This window comes from Dermacentor silvarum, chromosome 8 (assembly GCF_013339745.2).
Source record: "Dermacentor silvarum isolate Dsil-2018 chromosome 8, BIME_Dsil_1.4, whole genome shotgun sequence".
NCBI lineage: Eukaryota > Metazoa > Arthropoda > Arachnida > Ixodida > Ixodidae > Dermacentor > Dermacentor silvarum.
This window is the reverse complement of record NC_051161.1, coordinates 150,010,191-150,038,007: the sequence shown is the minus strand read 5'-3', so window position 1 is coordinate 150,038,007 and position 27,817 is coordinate 150,010,191. Positions and strand designations below refer to the sequence as shown.

Here is a 27,817-nt window from a genome sequence, read left to right as displayed (position 1 = left end):
GCTGCAGGCGAGCGCTCAAACGGGCGCGCGGCCGCACTCGCTGGCTTCGGAGGAGTGTCTGGCGGATGACGCATGTATCTGGCGCGTCATTGACCTGTGACTAGGTAAGGCAAGAAAAATAAGTCGCAAAGCTTATGTTCATTTATACGCAGAACGTTTTAGTTTTCCCGGTAAAGAATTTAAAAAATAAATCAATGCCTGTTAACTTACGTTCACTTTCTTTTTTTTTTTCGATTCTCGCAGCAGCTAACGTTTGGTGTCAAAAGTATAGCGTGACGTATGGTGACGTGTTTCCTGTTGTCAGTTTTTGCTGAGTGTCCCCTCTTGTTGAATTTCTTTCTCTATGCTTTACCACTGAGCCACGCAAGCGCTTGCTGTCACGCAGAACAAAAAGTCCCTTCATTGACCCTTTTCGCTGAGCAGTTTGTTTTAGAGAAGCGAGATGGCGCTCACGGCGGCGCGCCATACCTCTCCTCAGCGACCGCGCACGAATAAGAAACCATTACCGCTTCTACCTTGGTTCTGTGCGATCAGCTGTCGGAAATGCAACTGAGTTTTCGCTAACACACTGTGCTCCAATCATGCTAGATTGAATCATCTAGATTGAAGACGTGTGCAGTAGTTGGCTGCAAAAATAGTTACTGGCATGTCAAAGAATAGAATGAATCTGTGTGGCTAAGTTCGCGGACCGCTGCTGCAACTGTCCGTTCTTTATTAAAATCGGTTGCAGATAGTCGGGATCTCGCAGCCTTTGTCGATGCAGCCCAGTACGAGCGTTCCGATTGCTTCGCAGTGGTTTCTGTCGACCATACTGGCAAACTCCTATGTTTTGCCTCGGTTCGAAATGTTTCGGCAGCGGTGGCTGAGCAACTGGCCATCGCTATAGCAATGAAGGACCCGTCGCGTCCAAATATATTCACGGACTCCCGGTCCGCAGCTAGGGCTTTCGCTTCAGGCTCGATCTCGCGGGAAGCGAGGGGGCTGCCGGGTTTCCCACTATAAAATGGTTCCCGGCCCACATGGGGGCCAACGTACATCCCGATGTTCCCAACGCCAATGAATTTGCCCATGACCATGCGCGAGGTTTCGCTCACCGCGGCGGTGCCTGCGGATTCGAAGGCGGGGGCGCCGGGAGGTACAGGGACTCACTCCTCACTTTCCACGAGATCTTGACTCATTATCATCTTTCGCAGAGAGCTTTCCTCTTCATCACCCTTGACTCACTCGATCGCAATCGACGACCTTTAGGATGCTCCAAACGGGGTCTTTCCCTTCGAGGCGCAGATTTAGTCACTTCTCGCCCAACATCGAACCGCAATGTCCGGACTGCGGAGAGGCGTACGACTCATTAGCTCACATGCTCTGGCAATGCCCTGCGTGACGCGACACAGAGTTCAACAACGAAGAGGTCTGGGAGGAAGACCTTAAAAGCGGCGACCTCTCGGTTCAACTTCGGGCTGTCCAGAGGGCCTGCGAGAGGGCGGAGGGCCACGGTCTTCCGGTCCCTGCGTGGGAGCGGCCCGCGACTCATACCGACTCCCCCTGAAAGGGGGCGTCCAAACGCAGTTCCTCAGGACCTGAATAAAAGTTCTCTGTCTGTCTGTCTGTCTGTCTGTCTGTCTGTCTGTCTGTCTGTCTGTCTGTCTGTCTGTCTGTCTGTCTGTCTGTCTGTCTGTCTGTCTGTCTGTCTGTCTGTCTGTCTGTCTGTCTGTCTGTCTGTCTGTCTGTCTGTCTGTCTGTCTGTCTGTCTGTCTGTCTGTCTGTCTGTCTGTCTGTCTGTCTGTCTGTCTGTCTGTCTGTCTGTCTGTCTGTCTGTCTGTCTGTCTGTCTGTCTGTCTGTCTGTCTGTCTGTCTGTCTGTCTGTCTGTCTGTCTGTCTGTCTGTCTGTCTGTCTGTCTGTCTGTCTGTCTGTCTGTCTGTCTGTCTGTCTGTCTGTCTGTCTGTCTGTCTGTCTGTCTGTCTGTCTGTCTGTCTGTCTGTCTGTCTGTCTGTCTGTCTGTCTGTCTGTCTGTCTGTCTGTCTGTCTGTCTGTCTGTCTGTCTGTCTGTCTGTCTGTCTGTCTGTCTGTCTGTCTGTCTGTCTGTCTGTCTGTCTGTCTGTCTGTCTGTCTGTCTGTCTGTCTGTCTGTCTGTCTGTCTGTCTGTCTGTCTGTCTGTCTGTCCGTCCGTCCGTCCGTCCGTCCGTCCGTCCGTCCGTCCGTCCGTCCGTCCGTCCGTCCGTCCGTCCGTCCGTCCGTCCGTCCGTCCGTCCGTCCGTCCGTCCGTCCGTCCGTCCGTCCGTCCGTCCGTCCGTCCGTCCGTCCGTCCGTCCGTCCGTCCGTCCGTCCGTCCGTCCGTCCGTCCGTCCGTCCGTCCGTCCGTCCGTCCGTCCGTCCGTCCGTCCGTCCGTCCGTCCGTCCGTCCGTCCAAACGTGTTACCGGCACTTCATGATGTACGGCTTTCCTCGAGGATACAGAAATTTGCTCATCCGCCAGCCTTGTATCGCTAACCTTCAAAGAAAGGGTTTCATCCCCAGAATGTCGGCAAGAGTAAGTACCACTCGGTAAACAATGACAAAGGGAATAGCGCCGCTTCCTGTCATAGTAAGTTTCGCGCACGTTATTCTATGCACACCTGTCCCAAATGGCAGGAAAACTTATGCCGACTCTATCGCCGACGTATCAAGAATAAGTGAATGGACGCACACTTGAATATATGGGCACTGTATACGCACAATAAATGACGGACTACACCTATGGCGCACGCTTGGTCGAAGCTGAATGTTTCGTGACGGTCCTCAAGAGTAAGCGAGTTACTAGCTGTAACATATATTTGCTACAAGGTATTACAATGTACAAAACAGCTACGTTTCAAGCCTTGTGCGCAGCAAGGTAGATCTATCGGAACTGAGCACACCCGCGAGCGGTTACGCAGAAAATAATGAGATAGTGGCCGCACCGAGGAACTTCACTGAGTCAGAAAATGACAAGCCACTGCTTCAAAATACTTGCCGAATAAAGAAAAAAAGCAAAACACACTAATCCTGACTGAATTCATGAGCGGAATGTTTGGATAGATTGGAATAGATATTTAGCCCCGCTTTTAGAACAAGCACAATATACGCTGCTTGCGCTATTTATACATGGCTTAATCAGCTCCGAAAGTGCTTTTCCATGTTCTCTGAAGCTGTGATCAAAGCTTCGTGTCGTCCACGTTGTCACCATCTACGATATCTCCGAAAACACAGGTTTTCTAAGCCGCGCGGGCGTCATACACTTCCATTGTAAACAAGGAGGCAACGGAGGCAGTTGAGGCAAGCAATGGACGCGTCACCACGTGATCGAATATGGCAGCGCCCACGGGATCGCCGGAAAAAGGGTCAATACGCGCCCTGCGCCTGCGCACATAGGCAGGCGCGCAGGCGCAAACGACCCGAGCCTCCGCCAGTATGGTGGCTCCAGGTAGTTAGCGTGCCTGCAACCGCCGGGTGCGACGAGATACGATTCAGACGCGATGCGATTCAGACGAGGCGCGCAATCAACGCTATCCCGATGTTAGATGTGCGCCACGTCTTCTGGGTACCTCTTCGGTACACGTTGTGGCGTCTTCTCGCAAGGCACGAATCACTGCTGAAGAAGCGAACCGTAGAGCTACGTGCGCGGCTACAATCAGGCATCATCGGGCTCAGCAGACTGCTGTGCAGAGAGCTTTAGCAGCCGCAGCTCGTCGTCGACGCCAACACCGGGCGGACAGTTCAGATCATTCTCGTCAAAATCGAAGGGAATACACTTTGCCACGATGACCTTGTTGTGCGTGGTGCCGAAATTGGAGCGACTCTTGCGCCGCTCAACCAGCTTACGCTGTGACAGTGCTGCGTGTCCCGAGCACGCCTGTGACTTTATCTTAATGCGGCAGTTCGCGCTGTATTTCAAGCGCCTATTCTATCACAAGCGAGAGGGTAATTACTTGTCATAACAAATTTTGTACAATAAATTGGTACGCGTAAGCAATGCCGTCCTTTGTAAGCAGTGCTGATCTCATGTATCTGCGCCCAAGTTGTAAGCCATCAAAAGTGACATTTTGTCTCATACCGCATACCTTGGGTCAGCTTTTCGGCACTCTAGGGAAGGGGGGGGGGGCAGGCGAAAATTCTGGGCGGGGGGCTGCCCCCACCGTGGCCCACTCTCGCTGTGATCTCCAATTACCCCTTTTTTGCGCTAGCTGATTCCAATTTGCCCCTGCTAGTTTCCTAACTTCATCACTCCACCTACTATTCTGCCATCCTAGACTGCGCTTCCCTTCTCTTGGTATCAATTCTGCAACTCTAATGGTCCACCGGTTATCAATCGTACGCATTACATGGCCTTCCCAGCTCCACTTTTCCCGCTTAATGTCAACTAGAATATCGGCTATCCCCGTTTGTTATCTGATCCATACCGCTCTCTTCCTTTCTCTTAACCTTAGGCCTAACATTTTTCGTTCCATCGCTCTTTGTGCGGTCCTTAACTTGTTCTCGAGCTTCTTTGCTTAACTCCAAGTTTCTGCCCCATATGTTAGCACCGGTAGAATGCAATGATTGTACACTTTTCTTTTCAACGCCAGCGGTAATCTCCCAGTCAGGATTTGGTAATGCCTGCCGTATGCACTCCAGCCCAATTTTATTCTTCTATAAATTCATTTCTCATGATCAGGGTCCCCTGTCAGTAATTGACCTAGTTAAACGTACTCCTTTACAGACTCTAGAGGCTGACTGGCGATCCTGAATTCTTGTTCACTTGCCAGGCTATTGAGCATTATCTTGGTCTTCTGAATATTATTCTTCAACCCCACTCTTACACTTTCTCGGTTGAGCTGCTCAATCATTTGCTGTAATTCCTCCCTATTGTTGCTGAAAAGGACAATGTCAACTGCAAACCGAAGGTTGCTGAGATATTTGACGTTGATTCTCACTCCTAAGCCTTCCCAGTCTAAGAGCTTGAGTACTTTTTCTTAGCACCCTACTAAAAAATCCTATTTGATTTCAAATGGGTTTCGTCAAATAGGATTATGGAACGGGACCCCGTTTGACCTTGTTTAGTCCAGACCTGTTTGCCGCTGTTTGAACCTGTTTAGTCCAGACCAGTTTGTCCCCGTTTGAACCCGTTTAGCCCCGACCAGTTTGTCCCCGTTTAGTCCACTCCCGTTTGGCCCTGTTCAGTCCTGTCCTGTTTAACCCAGTCCTGTTTACCCCTGTTCGAACCTATTTATTTCCATATTTGGGCGAGGTTCCGTTAGACTGGTCCGATGTCACTTAACATAAGTCACTCTTTAAATCTATTTGGTGCACTTATGGATTTGAGATCAGCCTTGAACGATTTTTGTGTGGCCTATGAGTGCGCTTGACATGTATGACCAATAAGAGTATGCAACCTGAAAAAGATTGGTAGCTCATTTTCATATGTACTACAAGTATGCAAATGTAATTCTTGCAGGTGTACTGCATGCTTTATCATTTGTAATCATCTTACTGCAGTGTTGTGTTGCTGTCATGGTTTGTGCGTAAAACAAATGTACAGCAAAGCGTAATTTTAAGTTGGAAAAATGTCGGGTGAAGAGGACTTGTAAAAGAAAGACATAAGTATACTTTTATATACACCCATTCAAACATTAATACTGAAGCGCTCCAATTTTAAGACGGGGCATGTCGAACATCTGACAAGCATAGTTTATTCGAAATCCTAATGGTACTCTGACAGAAAACCAGGGGAATCTGTTGCTTTGGTGAGAGCTTGCAGGGCACCTGAAAAAGTAAAGAAAAGCCAACAATTTCTTTTCACTTAAGCAACAGCTTCACACAAAGGCAAAAGCAGTTATGTTCACACAGATAAGAATGGGTAAGCATTCAGAACATAGGAGATACTAACAAATCTCATTCAAAGGTAACTGGTTTCAGGCAATTTGGCTACGATTCTAAGGGAACATGCATTACTGTGGTAGAATAAACTGTCAGAATTAGCGGGCCACTGAAACAAGTGTTATAATCAAAAAGACAACCTGTTCGATTAACAATAGTATTGAAGCAACAGAAGTAGTACAAGCATAAAATGCACATTTAAAAAGCAGCATGGACATGTCACGGTAATAAATTACTCGGAAGCTACCGTTCTGCCAGCAAAGTAAATACCGTAGTGGAATAGTGGTTTTAGCATCCACCGTGTTTGGCTGGTTTATCCCATATTGATAATTAAGAGACTTAGATGGGCTAGTGGGTTGCTGGCTTGATGGAACATTTTATAATGGTGTTTGTAGTAAATTCTCCTTCATTCTACACCATGATCTCATTGGTAATCCAGACAGAGTGTTCTCTGACCCCTGAAAAAGTGCAATGAGCATGAGAAGGTACCGCCTCCTGCTTTTTAACTATATTGCATGAGAACATTATAATATGGTCGTGCGTCGTCCTGAAGGGAACATCACCTTAGACGACTCTTGCACAGGAGGGTGCTTGGTGCACCTGAGCATTTCTTCCGGTCTCGCTGATTATTATTCCTTACAGGCACTAAAATGACGCGCGATGGACGCTCGCGCGATATAGCTAGAAATATGGGAGGCTGTACACCTGGCCTCCAAAACATGCATGTTCATGTGTACGCTTAGAGTTGTCAGCTTGCTTATTTCCCGTGCTCTGTGTTTCTGTGTGGACCTGCGTGCTAGGCCATGCCACGGGCTGCGCCGAATGTTTGGTATGTTATTGGTATTTTCTTCATTAACAAGTTCGGGTCCACGATCTTGTAGCAATGCATTGCTACAGATACACCACGATAAGAAATGGCATCAGACAACGCATTGCTACAAGATCGTGGCCCTGAACTTATTAATGAAGAAAATACCAATAACATACCAAACATTCGGCGCAGCACGTGGTATGGCCTAACGCACAGATCCACACAGAAGCACAGAGCACAGGAAATAAGCATGCTGGCAACTCTATGCGTACACATGAGCACGCATGTTGTTGTGCTCAGGTGTATATCCTCCCGCATTTTTAGCCATATCGTGCAAGCGTCCATCACACATCGTTTTAGCACCTATAAGGCGCAATAATCAGCGAGACATGTAGAAGTACTCTCAGGTGCACCAAGCACTATCCTGTGCAAGAGTCGTCTAATGCGATGTCCCGTTCAGGATGATGCACAACCATATTATAGTGTTCTCATGTAATATAGTTAAAAAGCAGGATGCAGTACCTTATCATGCTCATTGCATTTTGTCAGGGTTCAGAGAAACATTCTGCCCGGATTACCAATGAGATCTCTGCCGGCCGTGAACAGTGGATGACAAGAGTGGCGTAGAATGAAGCAGAATTTGCTACAAACTTGCGATCTTGCAACTTTTGGAGATATCGCAGCTGCGTACAACGTATGGAAACCTTCGGGTGATAACATTTTCACCACAGTGTTGCATTCAAGATTTCGAGATATCCGGAGCACAGCACAGAAGCATTGCTAGATAAGAGGTCAAATATACATAAAGTCGATACCGAGCCACGAAAAAATTTTTGACTTAACTGATATATTGAGATATCAGAGTTTGAGTTAACAAGAGTTCAAGGGATAATCCAGAGTCCCCTACTACAGCGTGCCTCATAATCATATCGTCGTTTTAGCATGTGAAACTCAAGAATTAAATTTTTTGAGAGCAAAAATTAAAAATGAAATTATGGGGTTTTACGTGCCAAAACCAGTTCTGATTATGAGGCACGCCGTAGTGGGGGACTCCGGAAATTTTGACCACCTGGGGTTCCTTAACGTGCACCTAAATCTAAGTACACGGGTGTTTTCGCATTTCGCCCCCATCGAAATGCGGCCACCGTGGCCGGGTTTAAGAGCAAACAGTATATGCTTAAGACCAAATGCTAATATAGAATATGCTGACAGCACCTACATAAACAAACATTTAATACTTCCAAGAAATTGTCAGATGGTCTGAGCAAAGATCTACTAATGCCAAAATTATGGTCATTAGTTTTAAATGGCCTATTCTGCAATACCTTCCTTACATTTAACTCAAATTATACGTGCAGTGTACATACATGGTGCTAACTACAGCTGAAAAAGATTGGCACTATTCCTTGAAGTAATAAGTACATGGCACTTTTTCACGCAATTACAGCAGTTTGCCTTGCGATTGTTAGCCTATGCAAATAGATTTAAAACTTATTGACGTCCCTGTCGCCTGGACAGGTTCAATAGTCGCATTGCGCCTCCTTTCATCAGTTTTTGTCCACAAAGTCATGCAGATAAAAATATTACCCCGAGTTTGAACCTCTTAAAGGGGTTGAGACATCAAATTTGTGGCTTGCGCGTTGTTTGTTTCAAACGTTTCTTATTGCTCCGGAAAGCATGATACACGCTGGAAGGTTTATATATTCTCGGTAAATAATTTAATATCGCATTATTTATGTGCACCATTTTCGGTTTCGGTTTCTCGGCGCCGAGTTGGACAGTGATGTCACTGGCTAGGAAGCTTGGTCACGTGGGCCCACAAGGCTTTGACGCACGCACTGCTGCACCGTCTGTCCTCGCACACACGTTTTGTACCAGCGCAGGCAAACAAACCCACGCCGACAGTTGCCATCGCTAGCTGCGGCAGCTCCGATTCCGTCTCTGCGTCTGCGTCCGATGCAGCTTATACTGCACTCTAGACTCGAGGCTCTCGATGCTTGCCCCGTGCTGTGGGTCACCGCTTATTGTACGTCACTTTGTGGTATGACGTCACTGAAACGCGCTACGCTTCCAACACAGTGTCGTCGATGTTAATCGCGCTAGCGATGGGTCTCAATCGCGAGAACGAGCATTTAGGCACTCTTTGGAGGCGAATTAAAATATATTTTAAACATTTGCTGTGTCCAACACTTCATGTTGAGTGTCCTTTCATACAGAGGAAGCCTACAGCAGGCCTTTTGTACCATCAAAATTTGGTGTCTCAACCTCTTTAATGCATTCCGTTTATAATAATGAAATTGTGGTCACTTAAAAAAAAAAGCTCAAGTTGCGGAGCAGAAACAGATTCCAGGGTTACACCATGGCAGCTACACACGTGGACCTTTTCTTTTACTTCAGAAGGAGCTGACTGAACGCATGTTCCACGGTGCAGGTTACTCTCGCCAGCATATCGTGAAGTATCCTGCAGTGTTGAAGTTCAGTCCTTTGCACAAAACAAGCCAAATGTATAAATGGCAGGCTGCGTGACCATGCAAACGTGATGTGTGGGTCAGTTGGCATTAGTATTGCACTGCCCTCAGTGCAAGTGCACCCATATTTAAAAACCACTTGATTGTGGCAAAATATAAGGACCAGAGTGCTTCAGAAATATGTGAAGCTTTCCTTATTCTAATGACGGGGAACCAGTGTGCTAGCTCCCCATCAATAGAATTATTAGACATTGAGACTGCTTATCATCACTGTAAAAGAAATTGCGCTAGCCATGCCATGCGCCCTTTTTGTATTTTTGTCAGCGACATACATTCAGATTGATCTATTTCAACCCTTTCGCCCTTTGCACCATATCGCTGTGCGAGTAAAACTGGACTTTTTCTTCGTGAAAGAGTGCTAGTTTAACACATAAACTAGCTCCACGGCAGTTTGCAATAAAGGAGTATAAGCATCCTCTGAAAACGTGACCATAAAGAACAGTGCTAAAAGAGGTCTTTAAAAAAAAGAACATGAGTGTATCTGTCATAAAGGCGAACTCTTGTGTCTATTACTTAACATATTTTTCAATACCAATATTGAGGTGCAAGCTCACCATATTATATTACCTTGCCAATGAAGCGAATCATAGTGGTGCTTGACTGTCGTGGGAACAACTCGGATGTGAAGATTGGCACCGATCCGCAGCATAGCACGGTCTGCTTACACTTCATCTCCAGGCCCAGCCATGCCTATAGCAGCATTAAAACAAGCGAGCTTAGTGCCATAAGAGAAACAATATAGAAAGTGACACTGTGAACAAATCAACCTTCATTAGGCATAAACAGTAATAAAGCAGACATTGTACCGATCGCTAAGTTGGCTTTGAGCAACATAGCATGCACAGTAAGAAATATCGGATCTATGAGCCATCTACTTGAAGAAGATTACTCCAAAGCCCTTTTTTTGCCGCCCCCCCTCCCTCTCATGCACGGATGGCTGTCTGGCTGAGTAAACCTGGTTTATCGCAGATATAGCGTAAGCAAGCGTTGTCACTTGGGGGGGGGGCAATCCTTATATTATTGCAGAACATGTATTCTTACAATGATGGTAATGTTTTTGTAACGCTGGCCATCCTGCAGACCCTGCAACATTATAGCATCGATAAGGCTAATCGCATTACCCCTAAGGCTAACCAATAAGTGTCCAAAGAACCATAACTCCGGATTTCTACCGGGAAGCATTCACTACATTTTGACAAACATGCTTCTTTAGCTTCAACCCTATTTTCATCAACATAGTACAAGCTTCAAGCATCTGCACAAACTTAATGCAAAAGGGTGCCATTAGGAATACCACAATAGTTTCCTATGCAATTCAGCCTTTAAAATAAACACTGGCAAGTTCATTACTATGCCGAAAACAAATGAAGCTATTCTGGAATTGAATAAGCCTTTTCCATACATGCGAAAATCACCACCACTATGGCTTGCTTATGGGCATTTTGTAGACAAAAACACCAAGCACAAGAGTTGAAGCTTGGGCAAGTCGGTAACTGTTCATTTTGGTGGTGCTCACAATGAACACATATGAGGGAAATAAGCGACAGACAGAGAGCGAAAGCGTGCTGTGCCTTCCTTGGTATGCGTGCACTGTGGATGCTCCATCTGCCTGTTCCTTATCTATTTAGTATGTGTGCACAGTGAATAGCATTGAAAGGAACATACAGACGAAATAATGCTACAATGAGCAAGAAACATGCCTTCCGATGCAGCACATCCTTATGCGACACAATTTTCTGGCAACATCCTAAGCCTTCTATTGCACTGAAAATGGCTTATTTGAGCTGCTGTACAAGACAAGTTTGCTTTTAAAGAAGACTGATGACATTTGTTCAATTATTTCGACAAACTTGTGGTTATGCAGTAATGTGAAAAGGTGGCATCATTAAAAGCCACCTTATTTTTGTGTAAAAATTACATTATGGGGTTTTACATGCCAGAACCACAGTCTGATCATGAAGCACGCCGTAGTGAGGGACTCCAAAATAATTTGGACCACCTCGGGTTCTTTAACGTGCGCCTAAATCCAAGTACACAGGTGTTTTCGCATTTCACCCCCTTGGAAAGGCAGCCGCCATGTCCACGATTTCGTCCCGAGACCTCGTGCTTAGAAGCTCAACGCCATAGCCACTAAGCAACCATGGCATGTATGCAAAAAAAAAGAAAGCATACAGTCAACTCCAAAGATCAGGATAGGTATAAATAAGCAACAGTCAACAAGCTGAACCTTTGCATTATTGCTTTGCATAATGGTTGAGGTAAAAACAATCGCCGAAACATTCCACATGCACTCAACCCGATTTGGAGAAGACAGCATATGAGAGTTAAAAGTGTTGAAAGGGAAATCTTTAGAGTAGTGCTTCACTGCTGCAATGGTTTTTGTCAGTGCGCCAGTGAGCACAGTATGACTGAGGTAGCTGCTGAAAATAATAGATCCTTGTTATGACTTTTAGGGACTGATTTGCATGGTTTGTTGCATGCCTCAGGAATTTACTTATTTATTTATAAACATACCTCATAGGCTCGTTGGAGTATCCCGTGAGGTAGTAGGAAAAAATTTCTGAACTAAAAAGGAGAACATTCAACAAAAGAACTCAAACAAAAGAAGAAAAGAAACATACTCTCTCACAATGCGGCTGCAAATCAGGCAGCTAGCTTATAAAAACAAAGCAATTAGAAACAGTTTCATACTGGTAGTGCTTTAGGAGACAGAATGTTAAGTTCTGAGCTTCGAACACTTGAAGCCACCTTTTGTGGCCTTTTGTTCTGAGGTCCCGTTCTCTCTAGTATTATGGGAATCAATAACCCCGCTCCCCCCCAAATTTTTTAAAATGTAATACACAATTAGGACAACTTACGGAAATATAATTAAGAATACAGAATTTGCACATGCACGTATGTTAGAAGAGAGAGAAACGGAAGTCTACAAGAATGTGCCATAACAAAGGTAACCAAAGCCCTGCTGCTTTTGTCGGGCAAATCATAGCAAGACATGAAGGGATATGCGTGCCTCACAAGATGGTCCCTAAATAAATTGTCACAATACAGTCAGTAGGGAGCAGCACATCATGCATTTCTACAATAGTCTCCAACTACATATAACTCAGAGGAGGCTACTTAAATGAATTGATTAAACTGAAGGTAGGCCAGATTCAAAATATGCGATTCAAGTCCCCCGAAACTGCAAGTTATGAATATGGCATATTCATAGCAACAGTGCTGTACATTATGTCATACATGGCAACCTGCGAAGTTTATATTTTGTAAAAATTCTGCAGACAAAAATTTTTGATTGGCTAGATAGCGCACATTTTTTAACGCTTCCTCTCAGCACCCACATTGTTGCATTGATACACACATAAATAACCATTATTTAACTTGAGAAATAGCACACAAAGCAGCAGCGAACTTGAAACACCAGAACTGACAACACTGTTTTATATCACAGAGCGCATTTTCAGTGTTCTTGCTGCTGCCGATTTAGCCTGTTTAAGGAATTTATCTGAACAAACTGGCCTAAAGCAAGTGCCCCCTCTGGAATACTCGTTAGAGATCTTCACGAGAAATTCAGGAGAGTTGACAGGTATGAATTATACCAACACAACCTACAGCTTGTGTAAGTGGCAGGAACCGTTTTGCACACACCTTGTCGCAGCATGCAGATCAGATGCTTTGCCGTGCTGTTCCGGCTGCAGAAATGTATTAGGTTCCTATGCGGTGTAGAGATTCCTCTGGTTCACGAAATCTTGACATCTCTAAACAATAATAAATGTTCAATTTACTGTAATCCCTGCTGAAACTGCAAGCTTGCGCGTTAGCAGGATCATGTTACATGCTGAAAAGTCTCATATAATGAACTACACTAAGCTGCATCTGGTTGTGCAAACATCTGATTGTTACATCACGGGTGGTTTTTTAACATGAAATGAAACTGCAGCAAACATAAATCTACTATCAAAAGCTTCACACAAACGCACATCTGTAGTAAGTAAAATGTGAATTGTACTACGAAGAAAATTCCTTAGCACATGAAAAGTGTTCCAAAATCGAATTTCTTTATGCGGTGGAACAAAGCATTGTCTCGAAGGAGCTTGCACTGGAAATTACAAGAACAAACGCCCTATTTTTCAGCAGAAAAAAAAATTCGATGAAAAAGAAACACTGCTGTTGTAATCTCCGTTTCTGTGAAATAATCAAACATTTACAAACACACGAAAACACACAGCACACCCACCACAAGAAATACAGCCTGTCTGGCGACACTATATGTAGGAGAATTCGCATACAAGCTAAAATCTGGCCATGCGTCAGACACAACAATGTAGTACCATCTCGCGCAGCCGTTAGCTGACGTACAGCTTCCCGCATTTTTAACTATATCGCACCAGCATACTATGAAATGGGCGTGCGTCGTCCTGAGAAGAGCAGCTCCTGAGAAGAGCAGATGACGCTTGCGCTGGAGAGTTCTTTATGCGCGTCTGCTTACTTTTGTCGGTCTCGCTATTATAAGTATCGCCGTCGAAGGCGCTAAAGTGACCCATGATCGACGCTCGCGCAATATAGTTACAAATGCGGAAGGCTGTACTTCTAGAAATACCTATACAGAAATTATGTACACAAGCAGTAACTTTCCTGGTTGAATTATTTCTTTACCATTCAGGTCAAACAATCACCGGCGCTAGCATACTTTATAGCAGAAAGCAAATACATGATAACGCTCCTGGCAACGTTCAATAAGTTTCAGGAGATTTCTCGTGAAACTGTTCGCTAAATGTGCACTGCGACATGAACAACGAACATTAGAAAAAACACATTTATCATTGTGGTCGCTTTAATAATCATCTCGTGATCCGTATAACAATTCACACTTCACGAACCCCTGACTACAAAACTGCGCGCAAGCGCCGGACTTACCTTTCTAGGCGCAGTCGGCAAACGGTCCTTCATATCAGGTCCCGGCGTCGACTGCATGACGATCCTTCCGACGTAAACATTGTTCAATTGCGGATTAACTACAGCACGTAATACCTCAACAAATTCTTATGTGCACTGTGATCCGATGCGATATTATCAGAGGCTTTTTCATGAGCCGGGAACAAAGAAAGCGCAAGCGGGCCATAAGTACGATAATCGACATCGGCAAACCACACGATACTGCGAGCTACGTTACGCGGTCCCAGGGGCTAAGTGATCATCAAAGCACACAAGAGGCACGACATTTTCTCTCGGCACAGCGTACACACGATTAAACATCCACATCGACCTGCCTCAATGCAGCGCGCACGCACAGCAACAGGGAGCAACACCAGAAGACGGGAAAACAATATTATCTGTAATTTTACCGGTCATACCCCTGGGGCAGTGGCAGCGCCTCCTGGGGGCACCGAAAGCGACCATGCTTTCGTGCTGTCGCCCACTTTCTGCCCTTTGGTGACCGCATGTATCGTGACGGCGTAGTATGTGGTAGTTTGTATGGGTGTTCTGTGGCAGTATTTCGATATTATGCGTTCGAGTTCGAGCTCGCTGGCCGCCGGTTCCGGGGCGCGTATATTGCTTTCCGCGGACGATTGCACATGCGAGAGAGAAAAAAAGGAGGGCGAGGAGGATGGCACGACCTTTTTTTCGACGACGACGCTCGAAAGCAATCGTATGAATTCAATGAATACGCCATTTCGAAGCGGGGATGTGGGGCCCAGTGGAGTGGGCGTTCGGCGTTCGCAGCGTTCGGACGTGTCATCATGTGCTCCCTTGTAGGGGAGGTTTCAGCGGCCCGTGTGGGCCGCGGTATCAGGTGTACTGAAAAGCCGGCTGAAGATTACCAGGTTGTTCTGCCTCATCTGCCCACAGGTGCGTCTGTTTTAAACACGGTGTTTTTGCATGGTGATGTAAAAGCCAGGCCATATCGAGTCGAGCATGTCCGAGACAGCCTTGCGCGTCTCTCACTGCTGCCGGAAGTGGTTGCCCTCGGGGCATACCAAATGAATCACCTGTGGGCAGTGACGTTTAAGGATGAGGAAGGCAAGAAGAAGATATTAGCGGCAGATGCGTTCAACGTTAAAGATCACCGCTGCATGGTCATCGACCCACGCGATCAAGGTGTCCGACTGAAGCTTTACTGGCTGCTTCATGGCGTACCGGACGATGACGTGCGAGTGGCTTTGGCGCCGTTTGGAAAAGTTACGGAAATCAGCAGAGACAAGTGGAAGGTCAAGGGATGCATCGACAAAGGATCAACAACCCGCTCGGTGACGCTGAAATTAAAGGTGGGCGTTACAGTGGATGACCTTCCTCACCAGCTGCGTGTTGCCGAAGACATGGCGCTCGTCTTCGTTCCTGGCAGAGCGCCGCTCTGCCTCCGATGCCGTGGCACCGGACACATCCGACGAGAGTGCCGCGTTCCACGATGTGGGATCTGTCGGCGCTTCGGCCACGATGACTCCCAGTGCGTGCGTTCTTATGCCAGCGTTACAGGCCCACTCCGTAGCGACGCTGTGTCAGAACACCTGATGGACGCCGCCGACGCCGAAGAAGCTAGCAGGGAATACAACGACGGCGCGAAGACTGCTGCAACGCCCTCTGAAGCTTCTTCAGGAGCTGTTCAGGAAGCGAATGGTGGTGCCGAGCCCTCGGCTGCAGCATCGGAAACGATGCCAGAGACTACAACAGATGACGCGGAATCGAAGGCCGCAAACACGTTATTGTCAGTAGCGCAAGACGCCGACCAGGAGGTAACGGACGCCGAGATGCTCACGACCGGAAGCGTCGCTGCAAAGCGGCCTTACGAAGACTCCGACAACATAGGGAAAGCGAGTGCGTCCGGCACCGGCGAGCCTCCAACGAAGGCGTCGACTGGGCGGCGGTCTTCGGTTCAACCGAAGCCAAAGTTGCCGCCTGACCGTAGGGTGAACCCTACAACGCCTCCGCACTAGCGGAGGTGACGTTCCAGACGACTTCAACGAGGATGCCAAGAAACCCACTGTTGCGATGTGAGTAGGACGCCTGGCCAAGCAACCTCCATGAAATGGCGACTAACTTTCAATCTAGCCTTCGCGTTGCGACATTGAATGTGAGAGGACTGTGTTCGCGCAGGAGGCAATGTCAGATTAGTCGCACTCTTTTGGAAAATGACGTTGACCTTCTAGCTGTACAAGAAACAAAAATTGAAAGTGAGGAGCAAACAGAACAAATGGTTCAAATTTTTCGCTCTAGATACAATATATGTGTTTGCCACGCTGTTGGACGGTCAGGAGGCTGCGTCATTTTTATTCGCAATAGCATCGCGGTTGTTGAAAAAGTGTCCGCCTGCGATAGTGGGAGACTGGTTGCATGTGATTTTGTTTTTTCTGGATTACAGTGGCGTGCTGTGTGCATTTACGCACCAAACAAAATGCATGAACGTGAAACTTTTTTCAGGTATGCTGAAGGGTTTTTGAAAACAGAACGAAATATTGTGGTTCTAGGGGACTTTAATTGCGTCTGTAGAGCTGAGGACAAAACAACGGGTCTCAATGTGCGCGATAGAAGCGCTGAGCTTTTGAGTGCAATTGTGATTGAGAGAGAGCTTGAGGACATTGGTTATGTCATGACACGAGATGGCCAAGCACGATATACACATTTTCAAGGTGACTCCCATGCGAGGCTAGATAGAATATACATACCGGCGAAGTTTGTACCACTATGCTCCTCTTATGAAACACAACACCTTAGTTTTAGTGACCATTGTTTGGTAACGGTTACCATTGGCGAAAAACGAAAGGTTGTGAAGTTTAACTGGTTCCTATGGAAGTTTAATGAGAAACTGCTGCAAGATGAAGTATTTGTCACAAGAGCCAAAGCATGCCTTTCAAATGCCCTTCATACTGAAAGTAACAGCTTCATAGCAGTGTGGGAACAGTTTAAATGTGATATAAAAATTGCTGCAATTGATAGAGCCTGTGTATTACGTCACAAGGAAAGGCAACAAGAGAAACAGTTACGCAGTGAGCTGGAGTATATGTTAGGCGTCGAAAATGAAGTGCCTGGAGCGTTTAAAAAAGAAATAAAAGAGGTGAAAGCAAAGCTCGAGTTGATCGATGAAGATAAGTACCGCGGCGCAATGATAAGGGCGCGTACTGAAAGATTGTGGCTGGGCGAAACGCCCACTAATCGTGTGCTTAGTGAAGAAAAGAAGCATGCAGCAAATAAAGCGATAAATGAAATTCGATATCGTAACAAAATTACCCAAGAAAGCAAAGAGATAACACTTGCATTCGTTGAATTTTACACAGAGCTTCTTGGCCAAAAAATTGATGACCCCAAGCGCTTCCGAGTTGACTTTCTGTCCCTTATGCCGAGATTACAAGACACGGTTAGAGAGTCACTGGAATCTGAAATTACTGTGGCAGAAATTGAAGCGGCAATAGATGAATTAAGTAACGGCAAGTCACCCGGGCCGGATGGATTGGGTGCAGCCATATACAAGTTTTTTAAAACAGAAATGGCAATGGCTTTACATCGAGTGATCACTGAATGTTATGAAAAAAAGCAAGCACCCCTCTCTTTTAGGACAGCGCATGTAGTACTGATCCCCAAAACTGATGACCCTGCAAAGTTACTTTCAGTTGAGTCTTACCGTCCCATTAGTTTGACCAATACAGATTACAAAATATACATGAAGGTGTTAGCTAGACGGCTCCAAAGCGTTATTCAGTCCCTTGTTGGCCCGCATCAAACGTGTGGTATTAAAGGTAGAACAATTTTTACAAACATACACATAGCTAGAAGTATTCTGGAATGTTGTGACGCAATGCATGACCGCGTGGCCATGATTCAGTTAGACTTGCATAAAGCGTTCGATAAAGTTGTACATGAAGTTTTGTTTTTACTGCTGGAGCATGTAAATGTTGGATCTGTGATTACTGAAGGTGTGAAAATGGTGTATCATGATTGTACAGCCAAATTAGTGATTAACAAAGAATTAAGTGATTCAATTCCTGTGCGGTCAAGCGTGAAACAAGGATGTCCTTTGTCTCCTCTTCTTTTTGCGATTTACCTGGAACCCTTTTGTTTAGGTTTACTTGCAACACCGCGTATTCGAGGCTATACATTTTTGAGCAGTGAAATTAGGGTTCTAGCGTATGCGGACGACATAGCTGTGTTTTGTACTGATAAGAAAAGCGTGGAAGAAGTTGTCAAAATAGCTATAGCTTTCTGCACAGCAACAGGTAGCGCGATCAGTTGGCCGAAATGCCTTGGATTTTGGCATGGCATCTGGGAGAGCACACCCGATGTGTACGGCAATATGAATTGGACAACTTCCCCAGGAAAGTACCTTGGAGTTCCACTAAATTATTACCGAAATGCGGAAGAATATTGGTCTGAGGAAAACAAACGTGTTAAAAGTACTACCGATAAATGGGGTGGCCATAACCTTTCAGTATTTGCAAGAGCTTCCGTTTGCAATATTTTTTTAATTGCCAAAGTGTTTTACGTGTTGCAAGTGATGACCATGACCAGAAGTTCGGTTCAAAAATTCCACCGAGTATTCGCGACTTTTATATGGGGATCGCAGTGGGAGCGCACCAGCCGGTGCAATTTGTTTCATAAGGTGAAAAATGGGGGACTAGGGCTCTCGCATCTTTTCTTCAAGCAGTTGGTGAGCAGATTCTTCTTTGTGCGGGATCAAACTGATGTATTTTTGAGAACTGTGATCCAAGCACGATTACAGAATTATCTATCTGATTTTGTTGTATCATCGTTTTCTTTGAAAGCAGGACCGCTTAGTTCTTATTTGCGTGAAGTGGTAATGTCTATACGCTTGCTCAAGGCAAGGTTTTCATATGAATACTTGTCTGATGTTACGAAAAAGCGTTTGTATTGTGATATTCTTGATGTATTCTTACCAACACCTGTCTATCGAGCTGTCTACAAGCTAGGTCCTGAACGCGATGTGTTAAAGCGTGTTAAAAAAATGCCGATCAGGCCCTCAGTTAAAACATTCTTTTTTCAAATACATACCGACACTCTCCCTGTCAAGCCATGGTTACAAAGTAAAGGTCTGTTTGTACCTTGGTCAGTAAATTGTTTAATCTGCAGGAAACCGGAAACAATAGAACATATTTTTCTAGACTGCCACGATGCCGTATTCCTGTGGGATGTCTTGCAAAGAACTCTTAAAAAAGAATTGCCATTAAGCCCTTTTGGACTCCGGTTTCTTCCATGTGCGGATACAGGGGAAGTGCCGAGTGATATGCTAATGTTGCTTTGTATGCATAGCGTATGGAAGACCAGGATGGATGTTAGGCATGCCCATATACAAATTCACTCAGCAAGACACTATTTTGTTGAGAGTGTTATCTACACCCGAGACTTGTTCAGAGCCCAATGTGAACCCCCAGAATGGCTACCTGTATTGGATCAATTGGCTTCTGTGAAACATTTGTAAGCCACATACACCAGCCGAGCTGTGGCTGGTGTATTTACAATATGTACATGTGTATCTGATCAATTTTGTTTGTGTTTGTGAAATGGCATTAAATAAAAAAAAAAAAATGTGGGGCCCAGTGGTTACGACGTTTGCCTTGGGATCTGGGGTACGCGGGTTCGAATCCCGCTTTGTCTTTTTTTTTGGCATTACCATTTTCTTTTTTCCCCCTCTCTGACGGCACCGTCGGTTGTGCGCTGGTGCCGGCGCACAACCGACGGCTGTCGTTGCGGTGTTGCGGAGCGCTCGCGCGTGTGTACCAATTTCAACGTCGAATTTTACCGTAAATCTGTTCAAGCATTAAATTGCATGGTATGACTTCATCAAGTACGACAGCTACAAAGGTCCCGTTCTAACCAGTTTTTGTGCCGAGTAGGCCCCTGTGTAGACCTTTTTGGTGCCAGTGGGACCAGTATGAGCCAGTTTAACTATCAAACGGGTCCCTTGTTTAGACCCATTTCTGTGTCGGAGATTCCTGTTTGAACCTGTCTGCAGGCCAAATAGGCCTCTGTTTGGTGCCAGTGCCCGGTACGAACCAGTTTGTTCGCTAAACGAAGCCCCTGTTTAGACCTATTTGTGTGTGGGGGGTCCTGTTTAAACCTATTTGCAAGCCAAAGAGGACCCCGTTCAGACCCGTTTGTGTGTAAAAGGGTCCTGTTTACACCTGTTTGTTGCCAAACGGGTCCCTGTTAAGACCAGTTTAAACCTGTATAACCCTGTTTGAATTTAAATAGGATTTTTTAGTAGGGCATGCAGTGAACAGCATTGGAGACATTGTGTCTCCTTGTCTGACCCCTGTCTTGATAGGCAACTTTCTACTTTTCTCATGGAGAACCAAGATTGCTGTGCAATCCTTGTAGATATTTGCCTATATATTCACGTATGTATCCTGTAATCCTTGGTTTCGTAATGTGTGTATGACTGCTGGCATCTCTACTGGATCAAATGCTTTTTCATAATCTATGGAAACCATATAGAGAGATTGATTGTACTCCGCAAATTTCTCTATTGCCTGGTTGATGACAGGGATGTTATCCTGGTTGACTGAAGTCAAGTGTTGCCCTGATTCTATTTGAAATTACCTTGGTGAATGTTTTATACAATACTGAGAGCAAGCTAATGGGTCTAAATTATTCAATTCTTTAACGTCTCCGTTCTTATGGATGAGTATAATGATGGTGTTCTTCCATTTTTCTTGTGCACTTGAACTCGTGAGGCATTGCGTATAGAGCACCACAAGCTTTTCAAGTATGACATCTGCCCCATCCTTGATTAAATCCACTATTATTCCATCTTCTCCAGCAGCCTTTCCCCTGGTCATGTCTTCCAAGGCCCTTCTAACTTCATCGCTAGTTATAGAAGGGGCCTCTGTATCCTGTTCATCACAACTCCGAATGAAAGTAGCCTGGCTGGTCAATATAGAATGAAGGTCACTATAGAATTCTTCCGCTGCTTTTACTGTGTCATCGAAATTGCTGATGATATTACCATGCTTATCTTTGAGTGCATACATCTTGCCTTGTCCTATGCCAAGCTTTCTTCTTACTGATTTAACGCGGCGTCCATATTTTACGGCTTTCTCAATCTTTCCCACGTTATAATGTCGAATATGCCTTACTTTCTTCTTCTTGATCAGTTTTGACAGTTCAGCGAATTCTATCTGATCTCTTGAGTGAGATATTTTCATGTTTTGTCGTTTCGTTATTAGGCCCTTTGTTTCTTGGGTGCGCTTACCTGCTGGTTGCCTTGGTGCCTTACCTCCCACTTCAATTGCTGCTTGTGAGATCAACCTAGTTACGGTTTCATTAATTACCTCTATGATGTCTTTATTATCCTGTTCTAAAGCTGCATATTTGTTTGCGAGCACCAGCCTGAATTGGTCTGCTTTTACCCTTACTGCGTCTAGGTTGGCCTGTTTCTTAATGACTAACTTTATTATTTCTCTCATCAAATTGGGAGAAATCCTAAACCTCACTAACCTATGGTCACTGCACTTTACCCTAACTAACACTTCTACATCTTGCACTATGCTGGGATCGGCAGAGAGCATGAAATCTATTTCATTCCATGTTTTTCCATGAGGGCTTTTCCAGGTCCACTTCCTGTTGCTGCGCTTCCTTAAGAAGCTATTCATTATTCGGAGCCTATTTCTTTCCGCGATCTACCAACATCTTTCCTCTAGTGTTCCTAGAATCGATGCCGTAAGTGCCAATTGCTTGTTCGCCAGCCTGATTTTCTCCCACTTTTGCATTGAAGTAACCCATGACTAAAGTATACTGAGTTTGCACCTTTCTCATTGCTAATTGAACATCTTCATAAGAATGTTCTATTTCATCATCGTGACTGGAGGTTGGGGCGTAGGCTTGTACAACCTTCATTCCATACCTCCGATTCAGCTTTTTTACAACGACTGCTACTCTCTCATTAATGCTGTAGAATTCATCAATGTTACCTGCTATGCCCTTATGGACAAGAAATCCTACTCCGAATCCTATCATATCTGGAAGACCTCTGAAGCAGAGGACGTGGCCATTAGTGAGCACTGTATAAGCCTCAACATTTTTTCTCACCTCACTAAGGCCAATAATATCCCCGGCAATACCTGATAATTCTTCAAATAGCCCTACTAAGCTAGTCTCGCTCGATAGAGTGTGCATGTTGAACGCTGTCAGGTTCTGTTTCCAGTGGCGACCTGTCCGCACCCAGAGATTCTTAGCACCCTCTGCCGCGTAGCAGGTCTGATCGCCGGCTTGGTCAGGTGTTCCGCAGCCGCTGGTTACTGAGGGCCATAGGTAAATTTTTGGAGTCATTAGGGAGGTAGTGGCCGAATACGGCACCAGGGAGGCCAATTCCTGTTCTGGTGAGGGAGTGACTTTGTTGAGGCTTAGTGGCCTTCCTAATTTGGTTGCACCTTGACTAGTATAGGCCCAGTAGCTCTTGGTGATTTTTTTTTGCGGTGTCAGGCGCCACTCCATGCAGGAAAGTGTAGCGGACTGGAGGAAGATTTGGACTTAAAACCTTCAGCTTACTATACAAAAAAAAAACCCGAACAGAACGTTACACGTCTAGGTATTCAACACCATAATCCTCCAACTTAACTGCAGGATGACCCTAAATAAGTGGTCATTGAAAAATTATAGGCTGCACAAACGCCATATAGACTGTCTGTTCGTACTCTACATCCGTTATTAACGCACGTAATAGTGCTACTGATACCCTCGTTGACTTCACGGATGTACTATCAGACTCGCTCTCACTTTGCGGTCAAAATTCTTGCGTGCGACTCACGCATTAAAAAAAATTGTCGAACAGAACACTACACGTCTATCCATACAACACCGAAATCCTCCAACCTAACTGCAGAGTGACCCTAAATATTTGATAATTGAAATGTCATATGTTCATACTCTACATACGATATTAACGCACGTAATAGTGCCACTCAGAGCCTCGTTGACTTGACGGATGTACTATGAGACCCACTTTCACTTTGCGGTCAAAACTCTAGCGTGAAACTCACGCATTAAAAAAAAAGCTTGCGCAAACTACGCGTTCAAGACTACAAGAAGATTCGCGCTTATTTATAAGTACTTCCACGCACTCGATGGAACTCAAATGCTGCCGTCTTCTAAATACACGTGCGAGACACGCAGAGCCTTCGACATACCCTTACATAATACGTCGAAGAGAAAGGAAATCTGTAGAGTATAGCATTACTAAAAGCGACACGCGCAGCCTTTTCCTAAGGCGCGGCAATTATGACTAACTTATAGTGCTTGCAATTACCTTTTAAATGCGAAGCATTTCTTGGCGAACATTTGCTACTTTGACAGCATCTATCTAGCCGCCAACGTCTTCGTGATCTCATGGTCGTTTCGTTAACTTAGTATGCACCAAAATTGGCGTACTGTGACAACAGTGTATGACGAACATAAATGATATGTCATGACATGAATGTCATGACATGCATGTCATGTAGGTCACGACAATTACCCAGCGAAAAAGATGAACACTCAAACAACATTAAAATGGGTTCGGACGTGGGTACTAAGTGAAAAAAAAATTATGGTGTTTTACGTGCCAAAACCACAATCTGATTATGAGGCACGCCGTAGTGGGGGACTCCGAAAATTTGGACCACCTGGGCTTCTTTAGCGTGCACCTAATTCTAAGCAGGGTACTAAGTGAAGGAAACGCTAGAGGATGCTGGTACAAATCATAGTCATGAGCATGACTCAGCATAAATGACAATGACTCAGCGAAAAAGGATAAACACTAAACAACCACTGGAATGGCTCGGACGAGGGTACTAAGTGAAGGAAACACTAAAAGATGATGGTAGAAATCATAGACATGACCATGACTGAGCAAGAATGACAAGGGCTCAGCGAAAAAAGATTAATACTGAAAAACGACTTAAATGGGTTCGGACGTGGGCACTAAGTGAAGGAAACACTAAAGGATTCTGATAGAAGTCATAGTCATGACCATGACTCAGCAAAAATGACAATGACAAGTTCCAGGGTGAGGTCGGGGATTGCAGCACCTTCCACGAAATGTAGTGCGACGATTTATTAGACGGCAATGACGTCTCACACAATCGAGATAATCCACGAACGCTGATCGTGTGCACTGCGGCAGATGCAAGAGCGCTTCTTCTTCCTCTTCTCCACTTCACACAAAGTTTATATTTTGTGCAAATTGGGATTGTGTAAATTGTTTGTGTGGCAGAACTTTAGCGTTCCTGCCCTAATTAGAAGCCTTGCATTGCAAGCAATCATGAATGTTTGCTTCTTTTATTCTTTTTTATGCGCTTTGCGGCGTTTGTAGTAGGTTTCCGCAATGTTCTCGATGAGGTAAGCAAGCACCTTATAAAATTAATTTTCAATTAGGAGCAGGTTATGTAGGATGTGTAGGCGAACTTCAGAGTACGTGGACTAATGCGGAATGTGTAGTAAATAACGCATGCAAGTGATCCGAAGGGTTCGAGGTGTGGTTTACGAACGGCGCACAATAGAGACCACGCTGCCCTAGGAGAACTGTGAACGCAGCAGAGGTCAAACTTAGGAAAAATGGGTAACGTGTCGTGTGTGTGTATGTGTTTGTGGGGGAGGGGTCTAACAGCCAATGTTCTGGCGGAGCAAAGTGTGCATGGATGAATTGCTGCTTCGTGAAAATTCCTTAACCAGTGCTGGGTAGCGCTATATGCGGCCCACGTTTCAAACGTATCAGTCATAGGTTACACATGGGCAATATCTTAAACTACGTGGCTTAACTACAGGCAACTGATATTATTGAAACTACTCAAAAGGAACAGCATCGCTAAAAATTGGGTTGTAAATATGAAAAGTCGCCGAAGCGTCCTGCATATTTAATTGCATGCAATGGAGCTAGGCGTGTTCAGGTGCGTTACACCAGAAGGCATAATTGATTTTCATAATGAATTGCTGTGTTCGGCTAGCGAAGTCCCGTTTTACGCGAATTGACTCTATAGGCATTGAATGTAGTACATGTTGAAAGGGCAAAATTTCACCGCATCAGTAGTGCCACTTTCCTATATTTTTGTACTTCAATTAAATTACAAAATACAGTGGGTTTCCAGATGAAAGTTTTCCAATCGCCTCACAGTGGCAGTTCGTGGCATCAGAACATAAAGGAGAAGCATTTCTAGAACGTTGTGGAACATTTCGCAGTTTTGGGATTTATATGAATCATCTTACTTGTTCAATTGGGATAAGTGCACTAAAGCGAACATAAAATGCATTTCGTGATACTGTTTGATAAGCAACGTCAACACAGCATTTTTCAATGCGAGTGATTTCCCTCTATTCGACAAATCTCCAAGAAAGCACAAAGATCTCCGGGTGTCAGTGCCAATACATAAAAATTAGTGCAAAATAAAAGAGCATGGGTGTTTCGCCTAGTAGGTAAATGAGAAACTCGCTTTCTCGGCGTGGGGTGGTTCGTTCAAAACTCACCACTGCGAACGTTTTAGGTGCGGAGCACCTTATACGCTGCGGCTGTCGGCGTCTCCTGTCGTCGTCGTCACGGTAAAGCAAGCGGCTCGTGCTTGCGTCGAGGCGACGGGACAAGCTTATTTTAGGGGCGATACACCTTAGGGCCGAGCCTTGTCCCCCCCTCGTCGTCGTCGTCGTCCGTAGCTCTGGTTTGCATGGAGTCCGCTAGGAGTGCTGCGGTGCACAAGGGCGTTCGTTCCCGACGCGCGCTCCATTTCTCACTTCAGCCATGGATGATAACGGTCGGTGCAAAGGGCGTTCGTTCCCGACGCGCGCCCTCTTTCTCTGTTCAGCCATGGATGATAACGGTCGCTTCTGATAACGGTGCGCCCGCTATGGATGAAAAGGCGAGAGTGGCGGCTCAACTGCAAGCGGAGTCGAGGGCTCAGAAAGCTGCTGCAGCATGGCGAAGCAGACAACAAGCGGACCCGGAGTCTAGGGCGCGGGAAGTTGCAGCAAAACTGCAACGCCGGCAAGCGGACCCGGAGCTGAGGGCTCGCGAAGCTGCAGCAGCATGGCAACGCCGGCATGCGGACCCGGAGCTGAGGCTCGCAAAGCTCACGCTTGAACCGAGGATCGGCGCCACCAACCTCAGGTAGTGAACGCTTCCGGCGTTTTGCCGCCGCTTCCCGCACTCTCGCCGCCTATGGGTCCGCTTGCCGGCGTCGCCGTGCTGCTGCACTGATCACAAGGCAGTCTTAATGAAGGGAAAACGAAGTCCGCACCTCAATACCATATACGACCAATAAAACCACATTGTATATACTGTACACATGTGTTGTCACTTATTTGCATGTTAGAGTGGGCAATGTACGGGGGACTCACGGTTACCCGAATGATCCCCCGGTGCTTCGCCCACTCATCATCATTCACTTCGTGGATATTCGGTGATTTTGTTTCATACTCTAACGCTACCAATCATCTATCAGCTGCAGTTACACTATTTTAACAATTACATATATGAACTTGACCAATCACGAACTCATTTCCTAATGACAAGGCGTTAGGGGACAGACATGATTTCTCCGAAGTATTCGCCAAAGAATGCTTACACATTAAAATCCTTGTGTCGTAAATATGTAAATGCACAACAGGTGTGAAAAGTTGTCACAGGGATGGGTTCAAGTATGGAGGGTTTAAACGTTCTTACGCACAGCGATTGACCAAACAGTAGACGGTTCAATAAATGTTCTGCCAAAATTAGGCCAAAGCACTATTAAACATACGTTCAGGGTGTTCTTATTTTTGAAGTAGAAATAGACGTAGTAGTAGCCCGCGTTGAATCCGGAGTGGTTCTTATCCTTGTAGCCTTCCCAACCGTCCTGTCCACCCTTCGAATTAACAGCTGTTATGGAGTAAAGTCCCCATTGATCCTTGTTGGACCATCCGATCTGATAGGCTTTGGGAACATCGCCTAACTGAGGAGCAAACCTGCAAAAAGAATGCGAGTACAAATTGAAAATATGACCATCGAACACTGCGTATCATGAAATGGCCAAAACTGCACTTGTCTTACCACTCCAATGCAATGCATTGAGGCCATGGACGCTCACGCTGGTTTTCAAATTAAGTCTTCAAATCAATTTTCAAATATAGTTGGCAGTAGGGGCAAGGTACAGTAAAAAAAATGTCACAGTTTCGCCCTAAGGGCGAAGCAATGAATGCGATAGCAACACAGCAATGTCATACGAAGTAAGGTGAGCGGCCTTGGTAGCAATATGAATTGTAGTAAACATGAGTTGATTATGTAAGCAGGTGTGCTGCGGCGTAAGTAGACCGACATGAAGAGAGACTCGATGACCACGAGAAGGCGCGTGTGAAACGGTGGTGTTGATGAGAAGCGCTTACCGTGGGCAGCGCGTGCGAAGGGACACACCTGTAGTGCTGCACTGCCGATCTGGGCAGCATTGCATGTGTAGCGTGCGTTGGAAAATGTGGCCCGACTATTACTAACTGAATGAACAAGCGTGGTGTGAGCACGCACAAACAAACATGAATAGATCACACTGAATGACTGCAGTCAACGACTGTCAAAACGCTGGCAGCGAGCGTATGTACGTGCGGTGTATCGCTTCAACGGAAATTGAGCGGCGAATGCAGGGAGCATAAAGGTCAGAGCCGTGTGGA

General features: G+C 45.6%; 1 protein-coding gene across 1 annotated transcript; it reads left to right on the top strand.

Moving 5' to 3' along the window:
- Positions 1-14,949: 14,949 nt before the first annotated feature.
- LOC119462493 (uncharacterized) lies at positions 14,950-16,953 on the top strand. Its single transcript, XM_037723839.2, has one exon. It carries the CDS (start codon positions 14,950-14,952, stop codon positions 16,138-16,140), a length of 1,191 nt encoding a protein of 396 aa, XP_037579767.1. The 3' UTR covers positions 16,141-16,953.
- Positions 16,954-27,817: the final 10,864 nt, after the last annotated feature.

What these genes read in the sequence shown, in the direction of transcription:
- LOC119462493 (XM_037723839.2), top strand. Translation starts at nt 14,950, where the DNA reads ATGTGCTCCCTTGTAGGGGAGGTTTCAGCGGCCCGTGTGGGCCGCGGT.